The sequence below is a fragment of the Entelurus aequoreus genome, linkage group LG06 (assembly GCF_033978785.1).
Source record: "Entelurus aequoreus isolate RoL-2023_Sb linkage group LG06, RoL_Eaeq_v1.1, whole genome shotgun sequence".
NCBI classification, from domain to species: domain Eukaryota; kingdom Metazoa; phylum Chordata; class Actinopteri; order Syngnathiformes; family Syngnathidae; genus Entelurus; species Entelurus aequoreus.
The window spans coordinates 27,285,102-27,303,069 of NC_084736.1; the positions used below are offsets into that span (position 1 = coordinate 27,285,102).

Sequence of the window (17,968 nt, forward strand, 5' to 3'; positions counted from 1 at the left end):
GCTTCGCTGGCGCTCACCCTCAACTTTATGGCATTTGTGTTCGCCCTGTCGGCCGTGTGCACCAGCCACTGGTGCGAGGGCACCAGGAAGGTGGCCAAGCCCTTCTGCACGGGGCCGCCCATCCAGGTCAAGCAGTTCTTCTGCATCCGCTTCAACAGCTCCAACATCAACGACAGCCGCCTGGTGCAGTACATCTTCGAGACCGGCGAGGAGAAATTCCTGCTCAAGAAGTTCCACACCGGGATCTTCTTCTCCTGCGAGCAGGCCGCAGACATGAACGGTAAGAGAGGGAACGTGTCCGCCTCGGTCTTGCACAGCCAGGAATGACATTTAGCCTCCTGGTAATGACATGCTCGCTGTAAAAAACGTTGACGATGGAATGTTATGTGACGCCAGGCTTCGACTGTCGTGACTTCTCGGAGATCGCACCTGAACACGAGCGAGGTCAGTTGCCGTTCCATGCACACACCTTGTCAGGTGGTTCCCTGCGACACACCTTGACCCACGGAGACCGTGGCTAAAGAGGCTTTTGCTTTTTGTGACGTGCACCTCGCAGGTGTGCTGTGGCTCTGCATCGTGGCCGAGACCTTGTACCTGGCCCTGCTGTTTGCGGGCGGCGCCCTCATGATCCTGGAACAGTGCCCCTGCTTCAGCGTGATGAACAAACTGAAGCTGAGTGCCTTCGCCGCCATGTGCACCGCGCTGTCAGGTAAGCGCCTGGAGCTGGAAGATTGTTTTCGTACTGAGTATTAAAGTTCAAAGTTAAAGTACCAATGATTGTCCCACACACACACTAGGTGTGGTGAAATTATCCTCTGCATTTGACCCATCACCCTTGATCACCCCCTGGGATGTGAGGGGAGCAGTGAGCAGCAGCGGGGGCCGTGCCCGGGAATAATTTTTGGTGATTTAACCCCCAATTCCAACCGTTGATGCTGAGTGCCAAGCAGGGAGGTAATGGTTCCCATTTTTATAGTCTTTGGTATGACTCGGCCGGGGTTTGAACTCACAACCTACCAATCTCAGGGCAGACACTCTAAGCACAAAGCCACTGAGCAGGTGGCCACCTCTGATGGACTTCAGATGTACTCAAAGTACTTATGCCGCGTAAAAGTACTAACCACTTACACCCAGTGAAGTAGTGCAAGTGCAAACAATGTCACTGAGGAAGACCGGAGTAAAACTAGCAGTATCAGCATCAAGAGGACTAGTTAGACTCGTTATCAGTATGGGTGTCCCCATCCGATATTTAAGAAGACTACTATATTAGTTATCAGCAGGTCAGTGTGGCGCTTTTAGAGGACTGATTAGACTAGTTATACGCGGGTCAGTGTGCCACATCATAAGGACTAGTTAGATTAGTTATCAGGAGGTCAGTGTGGCGCATCAAAATTACTAGTTAGACTAGTTATCGGTTGGTCGATGTGGTGCATCAAAATTACTAGTTAGACTAGTTATCCACATGTTGGTGTGATGCATTAAGAGGACTAGTTGGATTAGTTATCAGTAGGGGTGTGCCCACCCGATATTTCAGATATTTAGGAAGACTACTTGGATTAGTTATCAGCAGGTAAGTGTGGCACATCAAAATGGCTAGGTAGACTACTTATCAGCAGGTCAGTGTGGCGCATCAAAGGGACTAGTTAGATTAGTTGTCAATAGGTTGGTGTGGTGCAGTAAGAGGACTAGTTGGATTAGTTATCAGTAAGGGGCGTCCCCATCCAATATTTAAGATATTTAAGAATATTAGTTAGATTAGTTATTAGCAGGTAAGTGTGACGCATCAAAATTACTAGTTACATTAGTTATCAGGTCAATGTGGCACATCAACATTACTAGTTAGACTAGTTACCGATGCAGCACATCAAAAGGACTAGTTAGACTAGTTATTAATTGGTTGGTGTGGTGCAATAAAATTACTAGTTATACGAGTTATCAGCAAATCAAAGTGGCACATCAAAAGGAATAGGTAGATTCGTTATCAGTAGGTCAGTGTGGCATATCAAAAGGACTAGTTAGACTAGTTATGAGTCGGTTAATGTGGTGCTTCAAAAGTACTAGTTAGACTAGTTATCAATAGGTTGGTGTGGTGCATTAAAATGACTAGTTAGACGAGTTATTAGCAGGTCAATGTGGCACATCAAAAGGACTAGTTAGATTAGTTATCAGTACGTCAGTGTGGCACATCAAAAGGACTAATTTGATTAGTTATGAGTCAGTCGATGTGGTGCATCAAAAGTACTGGTATTCAATAGGTTGGTGTGGTGCATTAAAATGACTAGTTAGACAAGCTATCAGCGGGTCAATGTGGCACATCAAAAGGACTAGCTAGATTAGTTATCAGTAGGTCAGTTTGGCACTTTTAGAGGACTGTTTAGACTAGGTATACACAGGTCAGTGTGGCGCATCAAAATGACTAGTTAGATTAGTTATCAGTAGGTCAGTGTGGCACATCGAAAGGACTAGTTAGACTCGTTATCAGTCGGTCGATGTGCCACATCAAATGGGAACTAGTTAGTATATTTATCCACTGGTCAGTGTGGCGCTTTAAGAGGACTACTTATACTAGTTATCAGTTGGTCAATGTGCCACATCAATTGGGAACTAGTTAGTATATTTATCCACTGGTCAGTGTGGTGCTTTAAGAGGACTAGTTATAGTAGTTATCACAGGTAAATGTGGCGCTTAAAGAGGACTAGTTGGACTAGTTATCAGAAGGTAAGTGTGGTTCTTTAGAATGACTAGTTATATTAGTTATTCGTTGGTCAGTGTGGCGCTTTAGGGGGACTACTTAGACTAGTTATCAGCAAGTCAGTATGGCACATCAAGCGTGCAAGTTGGAGTAGTTATCAGTAGGTCAGTGTGGCGCTTTAAGAGGACTACATATAGATATTGATCTTGTACATTGATTTGATATCATACCAAGTATCCAGTAACAAACGTGTCCGCATCATTCAGATGTTCATGAGTTTACCCCAGTGGCTAATTGTGAGTAATAGGTGTTGCCAAAAACAATTACCACTCCACTTCAACTTAAAGACAGTATAAATCCATTCCAGACAGCTCATGATAAATAGGTTAGTGTTTTCCACGACTACCATTGTTCTCTGTTTGACTCATTTCACTTGGTCGGACCTTTTCTAACATCCCACACTACTGAATAATTCAAGTATGGATGATTCCTGCTGATATCGTTTCAGAATAACATCAGTATCGGCAAATACTCAAAGCTTTATTATCAGTATCATATCAGAAGTGAAAACGTTTGATCAGGACACTCTTGGTTATCAGGTGAGTGCTGTGCATCAAGACCAGTCAAACTACTTATCATAATATCAGTGTGGTGCATCAAGAGGAATAGTCAAACTAGTTATCATACTGTCGGTGTGGTGCATGAAGAGGAGTAGTCAGGCTAGTTATCATAATGTCAGTGTGGTGTATTAAGAAAACAAGTTGGATTAGTTGTCATAAAGTCAATATGGTGCATTAAGAAAACGAGTTAGACTAGTTGTCAGCTGGTCAGTATGGTGCATCAAGAAAACTGGTCATACGAGTTGTCATGTCAGTGTGGTGCAGGATAAGGACTAGTTATCAAAATGTCAGTATTGTCTATTAAGAAAACTAGTTCGACTAGTTGTCCTAAAGTCAGTATGGCACATTAAGAAAACTAGTTAGACTGGTTGTCAGCTGGTCAGTATGGTGCATCACAAAAACTAGTCAGATTAGTTGTCATAATGTCAATTTGGTGCATTAAAAAACTAGTCAGACTAATTGTCATAATGTCAGTTTGGTGCATTAAAAAACTAGTCAGACTAATTGTCATAATGTCAGTATGGTGTATTAGAAAATGTGTTAAACTAGTTGTCATAAAGTCAGTATGGCGCATTAAGAAAACTAGTTAGACTAGTTGTCAGCTGGTAAGTATGGTGCATCAAGAAAACTGGTCAGACTAGTTGTCATGTCAGTGTGGTGCATGATGAGGACTAGTCAGACTAGCTATCAAAATGTCAGTATTGTCTATTAAGAAAACTAGTTTGACTAGTTGTCCTAAAGTCAGTATGGCACATTATGAAAACTAGTTAGACTGGTTGTCAGCTGGTCAGTATGGTGCAGCTCAAAAACTAGTCAGACTTGTTATCATAATGTCAGTGTGGTGCATGATGAGGACTAGTCAGACTAGTTATAATGTCAGTATGGTGTATTAAGAAACAAGTTGGTGTATTACAAAATTAGTTAAACTAGTTGTCATAATGTCAGTATGGCGTATTAGAAAATTAGTTAAACTAGTTGTCATAAAGTCAGTATGGTGCATTAACAAAACTAGTTAGACTAGTTGTCAGCTGGTCAGTATGGTGCATCAAAAAAACTGGTCAGACTAGTTGTCATAATGTCAGTTTGGTGCATTAAAAAACTAGTCGGACTAATTGTCATAATGTCAGTATGGTGTATTAGAAAAGTAGTTAGACTAGTTGTCATAAAGTCAATATGGTGCATTAAGAAAACTAGTTAGACTAGTTGTCAGCTGGTCAGTATGGTGCATCAAGAAAACTGGTCAGACTAGTTGTCATAATGTCATTAAGAAAACTAGACCAGTTGTCAGCTGGTCAGTATGGAGCATCAATATAACTAGTCAGACTAGTTGTCAGCTGGTCAGTATGATGCATTAAGTGGACTAATTAGACTAGTTATCATAAAATGAGTGCATCAAGAGAACTAGTCTGACTAGTAATTAGCAGGTCAGTGTGGTGCATCACGATGAGTAGTTAAACTAGTTATAAGCAGGTCAGTAACTCTCCAAATCTCCCACGAGTCCCTCATGTATCCAGCAGCAAAATGTATCTAGGCAGGTTCCCCAGGACCTGAGCTTCTCATCCAGAAGATGTTGTCAACTTCCTTGAGAGACCACTTTGTCTAATCCATGTTTCAGATTTTGCAAAAGAGGCTCTTAGAAAGTTAGGACAAGACAAGACAAGGAAACAAGCAGGACACATGGAGGGAATGTGTCTGCCTTGGCTGAGAGCCAGAAGAAGATCAGCAGGTCACTGTGGCACTTTTATAAGGACTGGTTAGACTAGTTATGGGTAGGTCAGTGTGCTACTTTAAGAGGACTGTTTAGACTAGTTTTTCGCAGGTCAGTAGGGCGCATCAAAATGACTAGTTAGATCAGTTATCAGTAGGTCAGTGTGGCGCTTTAAGAGGACTATATACTGTAGATTAGTTATCAGCAGGTAAGTGTGGAACATCAAGGGTATTAGTTTGAGTAGTTATCAGCAGGTCAGTGTGGTGCTTTAAAATGATTAGTTAAACTAGTTATCAAGAGGTCAGTATGGTGCATCAAAATCTCTACTTAGATTAGTTATCAGCAGGTCAATGTGGTGCTTTAAAATTATTAGTTAAACTAGTTAGCTGCAGGTCAATATGGTGCATCAAAATGACTATCTAGTGCCACACTACTCAGCGCCTTAGTTAGATTAGTTATCAGCAGGTTAGTGCGGCACATTAAAATGACTAGTTGGACTAGTTATCAGTCGGTAAATGTGGCACATCTAAATGACTAGTTAGACTAGTTATCAGTAGGTCAGTGTGCCACATCAAAATGACTAGTTAGATTAGTTATCAGTAGGTCAGTGTGGCACATCAAAATGACTAGTTAGATTAGTTATCAGTAGGTCAGTGTGGCACATCAAAGTGACTAGTTAGATTAGTTATCAGTAGGTCAGTGTGTCACATCAAAATGACTAGTTAGACGAGTTATCAGCAGGTCATCAAGGCGCATCAAGGGTACTAGTTGGTGTAGTTGTCAGCAGGTCAGTGTGGAGATTTAAGAGGACTAGTAAGGTTAGTTATCAGCAGGTGAGTGTGGTGTTTCAAGATGATTAGTTACATTAGTTATCAGCAGGTTAGTGCGACACATTAAAATGACTAGTTGGACTAGGTCGATGGGGCGCATCAAAATGACTACTTAGACTAGTTTTCAGCAGGTTAATGTGGCACATAAACGGGACCAGTTAGATTAGTTATCAGTAAGTCAGTGTGGCGCTTTTAGAGGACTGTTTAGAATAGTTATACGCAGGTCAGTGTGGCACATCATAAAGACTAGTTACATTCGTTATCAGTAGGTCAGTGTGGCGCATCAAAATGACTAGTTAGACTAGTTATCAGTCGGTTGATGTGGCACATCAATTGGGAACTCGTTAGTATTTTTATCCATAGGTCATTGTGGTGCTTCAAGAGGACTAGTTAGACTAGTTATCAGCAGGTCAGTGTGGCAATTTAAGAGGACTAATTAGACTAGTTATCAGCAGGTCAGTATGGCGCATCAAAAGGACTATTTGGATTAGTTATCAGCACGTCAGTGTGGTCCATCAAAAAACTGGTTATACTAGTCATCAGCAGATCTGTGTTGCGCTTTAAGAGGACAAGTTTAATTAGTTATCAGCAAGTCACTGTGTTGCATCAAGGGGAATAGTTAGACTAGTTATCAGCAGGTCAATGTGGCACATCAAAATGACTAGTTACATTAGTTATCAGTAGGTCAGTGCAGCGCATCAAAATGACTAGTAAGACTCAATATCAGGTAGGTGTGGCACATCAAGAGGACTAGTTGGAGTAATTATTAGTGGGTCAGTGCGGTGCATTAAGATGACTAGTTATTAGACTTAGAGAGTTAGACTTAGACTTCCTTTTATTGTCATTCAAATTTTAACTTTACAGTACAGATAAAAACGAAATTCCGTTGCATTAGCTTGTTGTAGTGCAGGATAAAAGAGCAATACGGTGCAGATATAAATAAATAGATTACTGTAGAGATAAATATATTGCACTTTTGCATATGCATCCACGTTTATGGATGTATGTTATATTGTCTTTATATTCCAGCGAGTTCATCCTTTTTGGGGGGAATTGAGGGAATTATTTTGATGCGTTCAAGAGTCTTACGGCCTGAGGGAAGAAGCTGTTACAGAACCTGGAGGTTCTGCTACGGAGGCTGCGGAACCTTTTTCTAGAGTCCAGCAGTGAAAATAGTCCATGGTGGGGGTGGGAGGAGTCTCTACAGATTTTCTGAGCCCTGGTCAGGCAGCGGCTTTTTGGGATCTCCTGGATAGGAGGAAGAGGAGTCCTGATGATCTTTTCCGCCGTCATCACCACTCTCTGCAGAGACTTCCAGTCTGAGGGACTGCAGGCTCCAGTCCAGACAGAGATGCAGTTGGTCAGCAGGCTCTCTATAGTGCCTCTGTAGAATGTGCTGAGAATGGGGGGAGGGAGCTGTGCTCTTTTCATCCGACGCAAAAAGTGCATGCGCTGCTGAGCTCTTTTTACAAGAGCTCCGGTGTGTAGGGACCAGGTTATATTGTCATTTACCTGCACCCCCAGGAACTTGGTGCTGCTTACCATCCCCACCGCTGTGCCGTTGATGAAGAGTGGAGTGTGGTTGGACTGGTGCTTCCTGAAGTCGACGATGATCTCCTTGGTCTTGTCGACGTTCAGGACCGGGTTGTTGGTTCTGCACCAGTCAACCAGATGTTTCACCTCCTCCCTGTAGTCCATGTCGTTGTTGTTATGGAGTGACTACGCTGGAAGTTAACTTTGAAATTTACAGAATTGACTGATATATTTGCCAAAAAAGGTCCATTACTACCACTAGCCTCTGCAGCCGCAGCCAAACAGGGCGCGGCCATCGTGAGTATAATCTCAGGTCTAATATGAGGTCAGTGTGGTGCATCGAGAGGACTAGTTAGACTAGTTATCAGCATGTTAGTGGGTGGTCTACACTGGTTGACTGAGGATTTTTCTGCTCGTTTGTGCAATAATCCGATTGGAGGCAGGCAGCTTTTGGGCCCTGACCAAGACCTGCCCAAAGGACCTAATCACACGCACACGCACATGCACACACACACACGCACACACACACACACACACACACACACACAGGCACACACGCACACACACACACACACATTGATGCACAGACACAAACGCACTCACACGCACACGCACATGCACACACACACACACACAGGCACGCACGCACACACACACACACACATACATTGATGCACAGACACAAACGCACTCACACGCACACAAAACACACACACACACACATTTGCATGCACAAACACACAATTGCACAGACACACACGCGCAAACACACACACACACCGTTGTTGGGAGTTAATCCCCAGTAAAGCTGCAGGATTCTGAGTGCAGGATGAAAGGATGCAGAAAGTCCAAAGGGGCTGAGAGATGGAGCACTGTGATATTATTCAATCTGAATATAAATATGATCCATCCAAACAAACAAATTACTTGCAGGATTGTATTCTCTTGTTCACTTTTATTTGGAGCAAAGTACTACTAGGATACAAACACCTGATTTGTAAGCTTTTCTTACAGCAGCCATCATTGTTATGGTACTTTCATTTGGATAGAAACAGAATGTTAAAAAATTATAAAAAGTTAAAATAATAGCTGATTAAAGTATTTGATGCTGTTTTATGTTTGCAAAGACTAAAACGTATTTGAATATGTCTTAAAAAGTGGTGTTTTATGTTGTGCTGGGACTAAAAAGTCTTTGAACATGTCTTAAAAAGTGGTGTTTTAAGTTGTGCTCGGACTAAAAAGTCTTTAAACATGTTTTAAAAAGTGGTGTTTTATTTTGTGCTGGGACAAAAAAGTATTTGAAGATGACTTAAATGTGGTGTTTTATTTTGTGCTGAGACTAAAAAGTATTTAAACATGACCTAAAAGGGATATTTTATGTTGTGCTGGGACTAAAAAGTATTTGAACATGTCTTGAAGGGGATGTTTTTTGTTGTTGCTGGGACTAAAAAGTCTTTGAACATGTCTTAAAAGTGGTATTTTATGTTTGCTAGGACTAAAAAGTCTTTGAACATGTCTTAAAAGTGGTGTTTTATGTTGCGTTGGTACTAAAAAGTCTTTGAACATGTTTTAAAAATGGTGTTTTATGTTGTGCTGGTACTAAAGAGTATTTGAACATGACTTAAAAGTGATGATTTGTTTGTGCTAGGACTAAAAAGTCTTTAAACATGACTTAAAAGTGGCGTTTTATGTTTGCTAGGACGAAAATGTCTTTAAACGTGTCTTAAAAAGTGGTGTTTTATGTTTGCTAGTACTAAAAAGTATTTAAACATGTCTTAAAAAGTGGTGTTTTATGTAGTGCTGGGATTAAAAACGTCTTTAAACACGACTTAAAAGTGGTGTTTTATGTTTGCTAGGACTAAAAAGTAGTTCAACATGTCTTAAAAGTGGTGTTTTATGTTATGCTGGGACTAAAAAGACATAAAGTGGTGTTTTATGTTGTGCTGGGACCAAAAAGTCTTTGAACATAACTTAAAATTGGTGTTTTATTTTGTGCTGGGATTAAAAAGTCTTTAAACATGACTTAAAAGTGGTGTTTTATGTTTGCTAGGACTCAAAAATATTTCAACATGTCTTAAAATTGGTGTTTTATGTTGTGCTGGGACTACAACGTCTTTGAACGTGCCTGCAGGCCTTTGTGGGATGGTGGCCCACATGATGTTCACCACCATCTTCCAGCTGGCCGTGGCCATGGGTCCAGAAGACTGGAGACCCAAAACCTGGGACTACAGCTGGTCTTACGCGTAAGAAGCATATTCATGAACAATGTGCGTCGGCCATCACAAACTGTGACTTCCTCCTCCCAGCCTAGCGTGGGGGTCTTTCGGCACCTGCATGGGCTCGGCGGTCACGGCGCTGAACCGCTACACCAAGACCATCATCGAGTTCAAGTTCAAGAGGCGGAACATCGAGAAGAGCCTGCTGATCAAGCAGAAGCTGATGGAGCTGGACCTCCCCGATCACATGTGGTACGTGACGGCCGACGCCGAGGCCCCGCTGGAGCTGCCCCCCGCCAACGGGCACAAGCCGCCCACGGGGACCGCCTACGTGCTGGAAATGGACCACGCCACCGAGCCGCAAGGAGAGGCGTATTGCTAAAAATAGAAGGGTGACCTTTGACCCTGTGGTCCACTGCAACACATCCTGGACCCATTTCCCTCCACCCACTCGACTGTGGGATTGAAAAATCTAATAACGGAATTTTTTTTATGTGTGTATGTGTGTGTGTGGTGGAAATAATGTAACACGCTCGGCTTTGACACAACATGCGTCTCATCAAATCTTCCACGTGGTCATGTGATATGCTAAGCGGCGTTTTGACACTAAGCTGCTTCTTTGACCACGTGACCTTTGACACTTAGCCGCGTGGACGTATGGACGAGCGGGGAGTCATGTGACAGGACATGTCATTTCTGCTGACACAGAGGACAACATGGTGCCTCTTATATTATTGCATTGTGTGTGTGTGTGTGTGTGTGTGTGTGTGTGTGTGTGTGTGTGTGTGTGTGTGTGTGTGTGTGTGTGTGTGTGTGTGTGTGTGTGTGTGTGTGTGTGTGTGTGTGCGTGTGTGTGTGTGTGTGTGTGTCTTCTGTTTATGCTAACACTGAAGCTCAAACAGAAGGGATCAGCGCCTCAACACATGATAATATTGTGACCTATTGGTCTGGTCTTGAAAGGATTATTCAAGTAACCTGTAGGTGCACGGATGTAACGATTAACGCTAATCATGATAATATCAAATTAAAAAAATCGAAAAACCGCAATTGCTGGGTTGCATATGTTGTTCGGAACCAGAAAACCTTAATACCTTAAAAACTATAATAGTTACGAGTGTCTGTGTTAGTATTATCAACTTGCAATAGCATTCTTTTTGTATTGTTTCAGTTTCACAAGTTCCTCAGTGAATTCACCAAAACGTCGTTATTGAGTCTGTTTAGCTGAATGGGGAGCTAGCTTCCGCAGCTAGCGGGTCCACGAATGACGGCTTCTGTTTTGTTTGATCAGTCGTTTTACTGCCCTGTTAAAGACATCGTTTGGAAACAATTAAGGTATTTAAATAAACATTTACAGAATATTTCTGTGTAAATAACTCATTTCACAACGTATATATCTGCGGCTTATAGTCAGGTGCGGCTTACATATGGAAAATATTTTTTTCTTCTAAAATTTAGTGGTTGCAGCATATATAGTCCGGAAAATGCTGTGTTTTTTGTGCAGACGAAAAGCTTCTAAGTTCAAAACAGTCATTTTGTTTCTGTAAGATTTGGAATAACCACATCGTGTTGTCAAGTGTTGGGAACGTCCTTGCTTTCTGCCCAGGTCTCAGAAACACTAGTGCGCTAGCTACCGAGCTAAAAGCCAGAGCTATCAAGGGACGAGGTTTAAGCTCGACTCAGGCACTTGTTTAAGGAACCCACATTGAAATTTGACAATAAAACAATAAAACAATAGTACTAAGCAACTTGGTGAAAAATCTGGGTATTATCTTCGACCTAACTCTCTCGTTTGAGTCACACATTAAGAGTGTTACTAAAACAGCCTTCTTTCATCTCCATAATATCGCTAAAATTCGTTCCATTTTGTCCATGATCAATATTCATGCATTCGTTACGTCTCGTCTTGATTACTGTAACGTATTATTTTCGGGCCTCCCTATGTCGAGCATTAAAAGATTACAGTTGACTAGACTTTTGACAAGAACAAGAACGTTTGATCATATTACGTCTATACTGTATATAACCGTATATACCTATATACATATAAACCTATATATATACCTATACTCTACATATGTATAAACCTATATATACACACATATACTGTATATACCTTTATATACCTATATAAATATACACCTACATATATATATATATATATATATATATATATATATATATATATATATATATATATATATATATATATATATATATATATATATATATATATATATATATATATACCTATACTGTATATAATTTTATATACCTATATACATGTAAACCTACATATATGCCTATCAGTGTTGGGCTAGCTACTGAAAACTAGTAACTAGTTACAGTTACCATTTACCCTTTTTCAAAAGTAACTCAGTTACTAACACCAAAAAGTATTGCGTTACTGTGAAAAGTAACTATTTAGTTACCTCTTTTTTTTCTTCCTTTTTTTTTTTTTTTTTTTTTAAGGCTCCCATTAATGACCTTTTAGCCTTCATCATCTACAATCTGTTGATCATCTTGACATGCATTTACATCACTGAACTCTGCTAAGCAATGTGGTCTACATACAACACACAAAGACAAAGATATGTTTCAAAGGGACAATTTATTTCAGGCCAGAACAAAATGACAAAACTATTTTAAATAGCTACAACATAACATACTGTACATAAGTAGCAAACAGCATAATAACAACAAAGCTGTAAACCTGGCTTCACCCAAGGAAGGCACGCATGACATACACAAAGCCTAACCAGGCATTTTTTTCTCTCAAGGAATTGTGAAATAAAATCATGTCTTCAGGAGATCAACACCGTACTGAAGCCCAGAACACTCTACACATTTCCCCAATTTTAGTTTAGAGATAAGGAAAGATTGGCCTGGCCCAGTAGGATCCCTCTTTATGTTTGTGAACTTTATAGTCTATACATTTAGAGTGATGTGATAATCAAACACTCTATAAGTCTAGAATGAAAGAGTATATAAGAGAATTGACAGAGTGTGTGTACCTTCAGTGCTGAATGATGAGCAGAGGCAGAGTTTGGAGTGTTTTCTTTGGCTCGCTTTCCATTTTTATGTACTCACTGTCCATGTGCCATTTGCCATTTCACGCCAATATCATGCTAATTAGCTGCCTGAAAGCGGGTGACTCCACTGTAGAAATAGCCTGCATGTCTTCTAGCACATATGCTGCAATGGCTCTATCAATGTTGTCCTGGCTAGCAATCCCTCTGTTAAAATCCAGTTGCTGTTGCTTAGGTGGAGGTGGAGTTGAAGTGTATCTCTCTCTTTACTAGCTTCGTCGAAGCATGTTGCTTTTGTAGCTGTTTCAGCAGATTTGAATTACTGTTTTGGGCAGTAGATGGGATCTTTGATCCAAGACACAACTTACATTTAACTAAAATGTTCTTTTCTTTGTGCTCGACAGAAGAAAAGTAGTGAGAATTTCTCCATGTTAAGAAACTGGACTTCGGCTCGGCCATGATGTCTTGTTTGTAAACACAGACACTACCCCCCCCCCCCCCCCCCCCCCCCCGCGCCTCTTCTCTTCTCCCCCTTGTGACACAGGAAGATTCAGAAGGACGACACTGCAGCTCTCCAATAAAACACTCAGAACTTCTCAGTTTCTAGCCGATACTACATAAAAAATAACGGAAATAACGCAGTAACACATCTTGTAGTAACAGTAACTGAGTTACTGAATATAAAAAATAACGCGTTAGACTACTAGTTACCGCCGAAAATAACGGCGTAACAGTAATGCGTTACTTTGTAACGCGTTGGTCCCAACACTGATGCCTATACTGTATAAACCTTTATATACCGATATACATATATATACCTACACTGTATACACCTTTTATATACGTACACTACCGTTCAAAAGTTTGGGGTCACCCAAACAATTTTGTGGAATAGCCTTCATTTCTAAAAACAAGAATAGACTGTCGCGTTTCAGATGAAAGTTCTCTTTTTCTGGCTTAAACTTTCCACGTGCAAGATTTAATCTATTTAAAAAAGTTATTTAATAAGAAGCCAAAAAGTGCAAAAACAATAATGTTCATGTTGGAGGAGTTGTGAATGAATGAAATATGAAATCCGTGCTGCAGTCTGCAGGTGTACCTAATGTTGTGGCCCTGCGGTCATTCACAACTCCTCCAAAATGAACATTATTGTTTTTGCACTTTTTGGCTTCTTATTAAATAACTTTTTTAAATAGTGTAACCGAGGGTTTATAAATGTCGCATATACTGTATGAAACTACAAAATAATAAACACAGAGGCTCCAGTTTACACGAGGACCACTTTATTTACCTTCTTTCAAAAACCTCCGCTCCACTCCAACGTGTCATCACTTCCGCTCTTAGCGCCTTCAAAATAAGAGCGCAAGGCATATACTGTATAACAGCGTGTAACAGGAATTAACATCACAAAGAGGAAAGCCCATAAAAATAGGTTACAATAGATTCAATCTTGCACGTGGAAAGTTTAAGTGTGGGCTTTAGTTGATATAACATGCCCCCCCCCCCCCCCCCCCCCCGTTTTCTACGGCGGGGGTGCACCGGCACAAGGAGGTGGGATTACTGCGAGGCGATCCTCAGCCAGTGAGTCTTCGCAGCAGTTTTATGATCGCTCAGCACAAGAAATACGTTACATACACACAGTTGTTGACAAAATACACTGTACATTATATACCTCAGCTAACTAAACTATGGCAATGTATAATATAGTTCATATAGCAATACGATCTCACTGCACAGCAAGCCAGCAGTTAGCCGAGTCCGTAATCCATGTTGAGGCACAACGCAGTGACGTGCTGATACCGTCTCTTCTCAGTATTTGAACGGCAAATGTGAAAATTCAGCGATTTTGAATAAAAATAATCTAAAACTGGTGAAGTTAAATGGAAAATAACGTTATAGTATAATCACTGGATACATAAACAATTTAATTATTTTTTTTTCTTTTTACATTTTTTTTCTTTCCATGATGGCAGGTGAGGCCCCGCCTCACCTGCCTCTAGTGACTGCACGTCACTGATATATACCTATACTGGCTCACCTGCACTGGCTTCCTGTGCACTTAAGATGCGACTGTAAGGTTTTACTACTTATGTATAAAATACTGAACGGTCTAGCTCCATCCTATCTTGCTGATTGTATTGTACCATATGTCCCGGCCAGAAAGCTGTGTTCAAAGAACTCCGGCTTATTAGTGATTCCAAGAGCCCCAAAAAAATCTGCGAGCTATAGAGTGTTTTCTATTCGGGCTCCAGTACTCTGGAATGCCCTACCTGTAACAGTTAGAGATGCTAACTCAGTAGAAGCATTTAAGTCCCATCTTAAAACTCATTTGTATACTCTAGCTTTTAAATAGACTCTATTTTAGACCAGTTGATCTGCCGTTTCTCTTTTCTACATGGCGAGGTTACCAGGTGGCCACGGATTATCTCTGGAGAGGTACCAGTCTGGATGGGGCACTAGTTGTTTTCAAGTTGTGACCCGGGGTGGACCACTCCTCTATCCATCCGTTGGTGACATCTCTGCGTTGTTGACTTTTCTTCATGCAAGAAGACCTCCTACGACCCTAGACTAGCTTCTCGATAGACTGGACTCTCACATGATCTATTGATGTACCAATTCAATATCTGTACCCACTTGGCATCCACTGCAGCCGGCCACCAAGGTGTGGGTTCCTCACATCTGCAGACCCTATCCCAAGTTTTCTTGTGTATGGTTTAGATCCGGGGGGATATTGTTGTCAGTTTGTGAAGCCCATAGAGGGCCCAGTGAGTAAGGACTGTCCAAATAAACTTTGACTACTACTAATCATGGCAGACATCATGAGGGAAAAAAAACATATTTTTAAAAATGCAAGTACTGTACAATGTCTGCTCTCACTGGGATGCCGACTGATGGGATGTTTATATGTTCCCGTTTAGATGAAGAATTAATCATAATCCTTGCGCAGGGTTAAAAAATAAAAGGTGTGTGCAAAACAATCGTCTTTTCGTGTCTCTCTGGCCATCTTCAGGTACAAGTTGGATGTCAAAGTTGACCAACTTCTCTGTTTATGTCCACAACCTTCTACTATCCAGGTGAGAGATTTATAAACTCGAATGAACTTTCACCAACTCAGAGGCGATGCAGAAGCTCAATATGTCAATATAGCAGCAAAAGCTAGTTAGCTTTCTGTAATTAGAGTGCCGCTAAAAATAGTTTGTCTGTGTTAGCGCTTCTAGTAACAATATCACTAATACTTACTTATCGAATCATTTGCAGTACATAATGCATCCACAGTAATAGAAGAGCTCCCAATGGCTTTATTTTTACGTTTATTTACGAGTTAGAATGCATTACACATAAGAAAGACATATCTGTTTTTTTCTTACATAAGGATGGTGAATGATAGGCAAAATTCCCAAAAAAGTGCACTTTCCCTTTAAGAAGGCACAGCAGTGGTTTCTCAGGAACTACTGCTGGCCTTCTACCAATCTTCTACTAAAAGTGTCCTGACCTACGGCGCCCTGGTTTGGCATGGCAGCAGCGCTTCAGCGGACAAAAAGACTCTGCAGAGGGCGACAACAACTGCTGTAAAAAATAACAAACACAAGCCTGCTAAGCCCAGAAGCCATGTTCCTCTCCCGGTGTCTCCAAAAACACTCTCCTGAAGGACACATCCCACTCTGCTCACCACCTGTTCAACCTTCAGGGAGACCCTAGTTAAGTTAAGACCACCAGACAGTTACACATATTTTATTTTCAGGCCAAATTAAATAATGCACTAAAAACTGGTCTCTGCAGTACCTTTTGACTATCTTTGTTTCATATGGAAATTGCTCTTGTTATTGTTCATTTTTTTAATGTTTTTATTTTTTAGAAATGGCTGTGATGATAATGTCAATGAGGGATTTCTAATCCCTGCTACATTGGAATTCTTATTAATATTGGTATTGTTGTTGATATTATTCATTTCTGTTTGACTACCTTTGGATTGTTTTGTGTCATGTTTGTGTGTCCTCTCAATTGCTCTGTTGATTGCTATTTTGAATGTTACTGGGCTGGGTTTAGTTTTGGAATTGGAATTATATTATTATGGTATTATTGTGTATTCTTTTTTTTGATTGTTTAATTTTAAAAAAAACTATTAAAATAAAATGCTTATATTTTGATTTTAGGTATTATGTGCTTATTATGGATGAAATAATAATGATTTTATATACATACTTCTTACGGGTTTGACTTTGTGCTTCAAACTAAATGTTGTTGTATATTATTTACAATGACAGTAACATTAATTTACCTGATCCACCTATCGAACTATCTACTTCCGGTGTGGGCGTCACGGTGGCGTGTGATACATGCGCGATTGTTGCTTTTTTTCTTATAACTTTTGGGATTTATTGGGGTTTCAAACTGCATGATCAGGGAGGTTTGACATTACCTTAACTTAACCCTTGTGTAATGTTCATATTGTTGTTACTCAGCCAGCGTTTGTGGGTCTGATGGACCCGTTGCATTATGTGGCTTTTAATGCCTCACAATCAAACACTTTTATGTTAAAATACTGAACAGCTGTTTACCTTATCCCAATAAACATAACATTTCTCTGCCAGTTTCTGCATCCTACAGGGATTCTTCTTTTGTGTTTCTGCACCTGCGGTTCCCACACAAGGTTGCAACATTGTTTGTCAACACTGTCTGCTCTCATTTTCTCGCACATTTGACCCTCTGATGTTCTGTGTACCTACACTCTGTCCTCTTCCTGTCTAGACCTGCTGTGTGTGTGTGTGTGTGTGTGTGTGTGTGTGTGTGTGTGTGTGTGTGTGTGTGTGTGTGTGTGTGTTTGTGTGTGTGTGTGTGTGTGTGTGTGTGTGTGTGTGTGTGTGTGTGTGTGTGTGTGTGTGTGTGTGTGGTACACAGAACATCAATTTCTACACTTCTATTAGCCCCGGGTCCAGTGGACCCGGACATCTTATATGTAATAGAAATGTGTAGGGGGGTGCATGGTGTGTGGTCATTAAATATGTATTCTGATGTATGTTCTTCACAGAAAATTAGCCAAAGTCAGTGAGTCTCAGTTTGAAAAATTAATTAATTGTATCATTTTTCTTTTAATAAAAATTGAAAACGGGTCCCACAGACCCGAACACCACACAAGAGTTAAGGTATTCATGTGTGGTTTCCACAGGTGTCTGTACATGTAGAAAAAGCAGAAAGACGGACATATCTGGATGACTTGCCTCCATCTTTCCAGTGGTTAGCTCCGGTTGTTATGAAGCTGGCTGTGTTTCCGGGCACAGTTCATACAAAATATATCCTGAAGGAGTTTACAAAAGTTGAGCTAAGGAAAATAAGGACAAGATA

General features: G+C 40.8%; 2 protein-coding genes across 2 annotated transcripts in view; both read left to right on the forward strand.

Annotated features, from left to right (window-relative positions):
- The window catches only part of LOC133651505 (germ cell-specific gene 1-like protein), a 10,633-nt gene extending 25 nt beyond the window's left edge, over positions 1–10,608 (forward strand). The window contains exons 1-5 of the mRNA XM_062049459.1: positions 1–280; positions 397–444; positions 557–709; positions 9,515–9,626; positions 9,690–10,608. The exon at positions 1–280 is cut by the window's left edge and continues 25 nt beyond it. Coding sequence (XP_061905443.1) covers positions 1–280; positions 397–444; positions 557–709; positions 9,515–9,626; positions 9,690–9,981 — 885 coding nt within the window. The 3' untranslated portion in view covers positions 9,982–10,608. The remainder of the gene's footprint in view (positions 281–396; positions 445–556; positions 710–9,514; positions 9,627–9,689) is intronic.
- LOC133652725 (alpha-1,6-mannosylglycoprotein 6-beta-N-acetylglucosaminyltransferase B-like) overlaps positions 1–17,968 on the forward strand; it is a 651,209-nt gene that overhangs the window by 282,606 nt on the left and 350,635 nt on the right. The window lies entirely within an intron of this gene.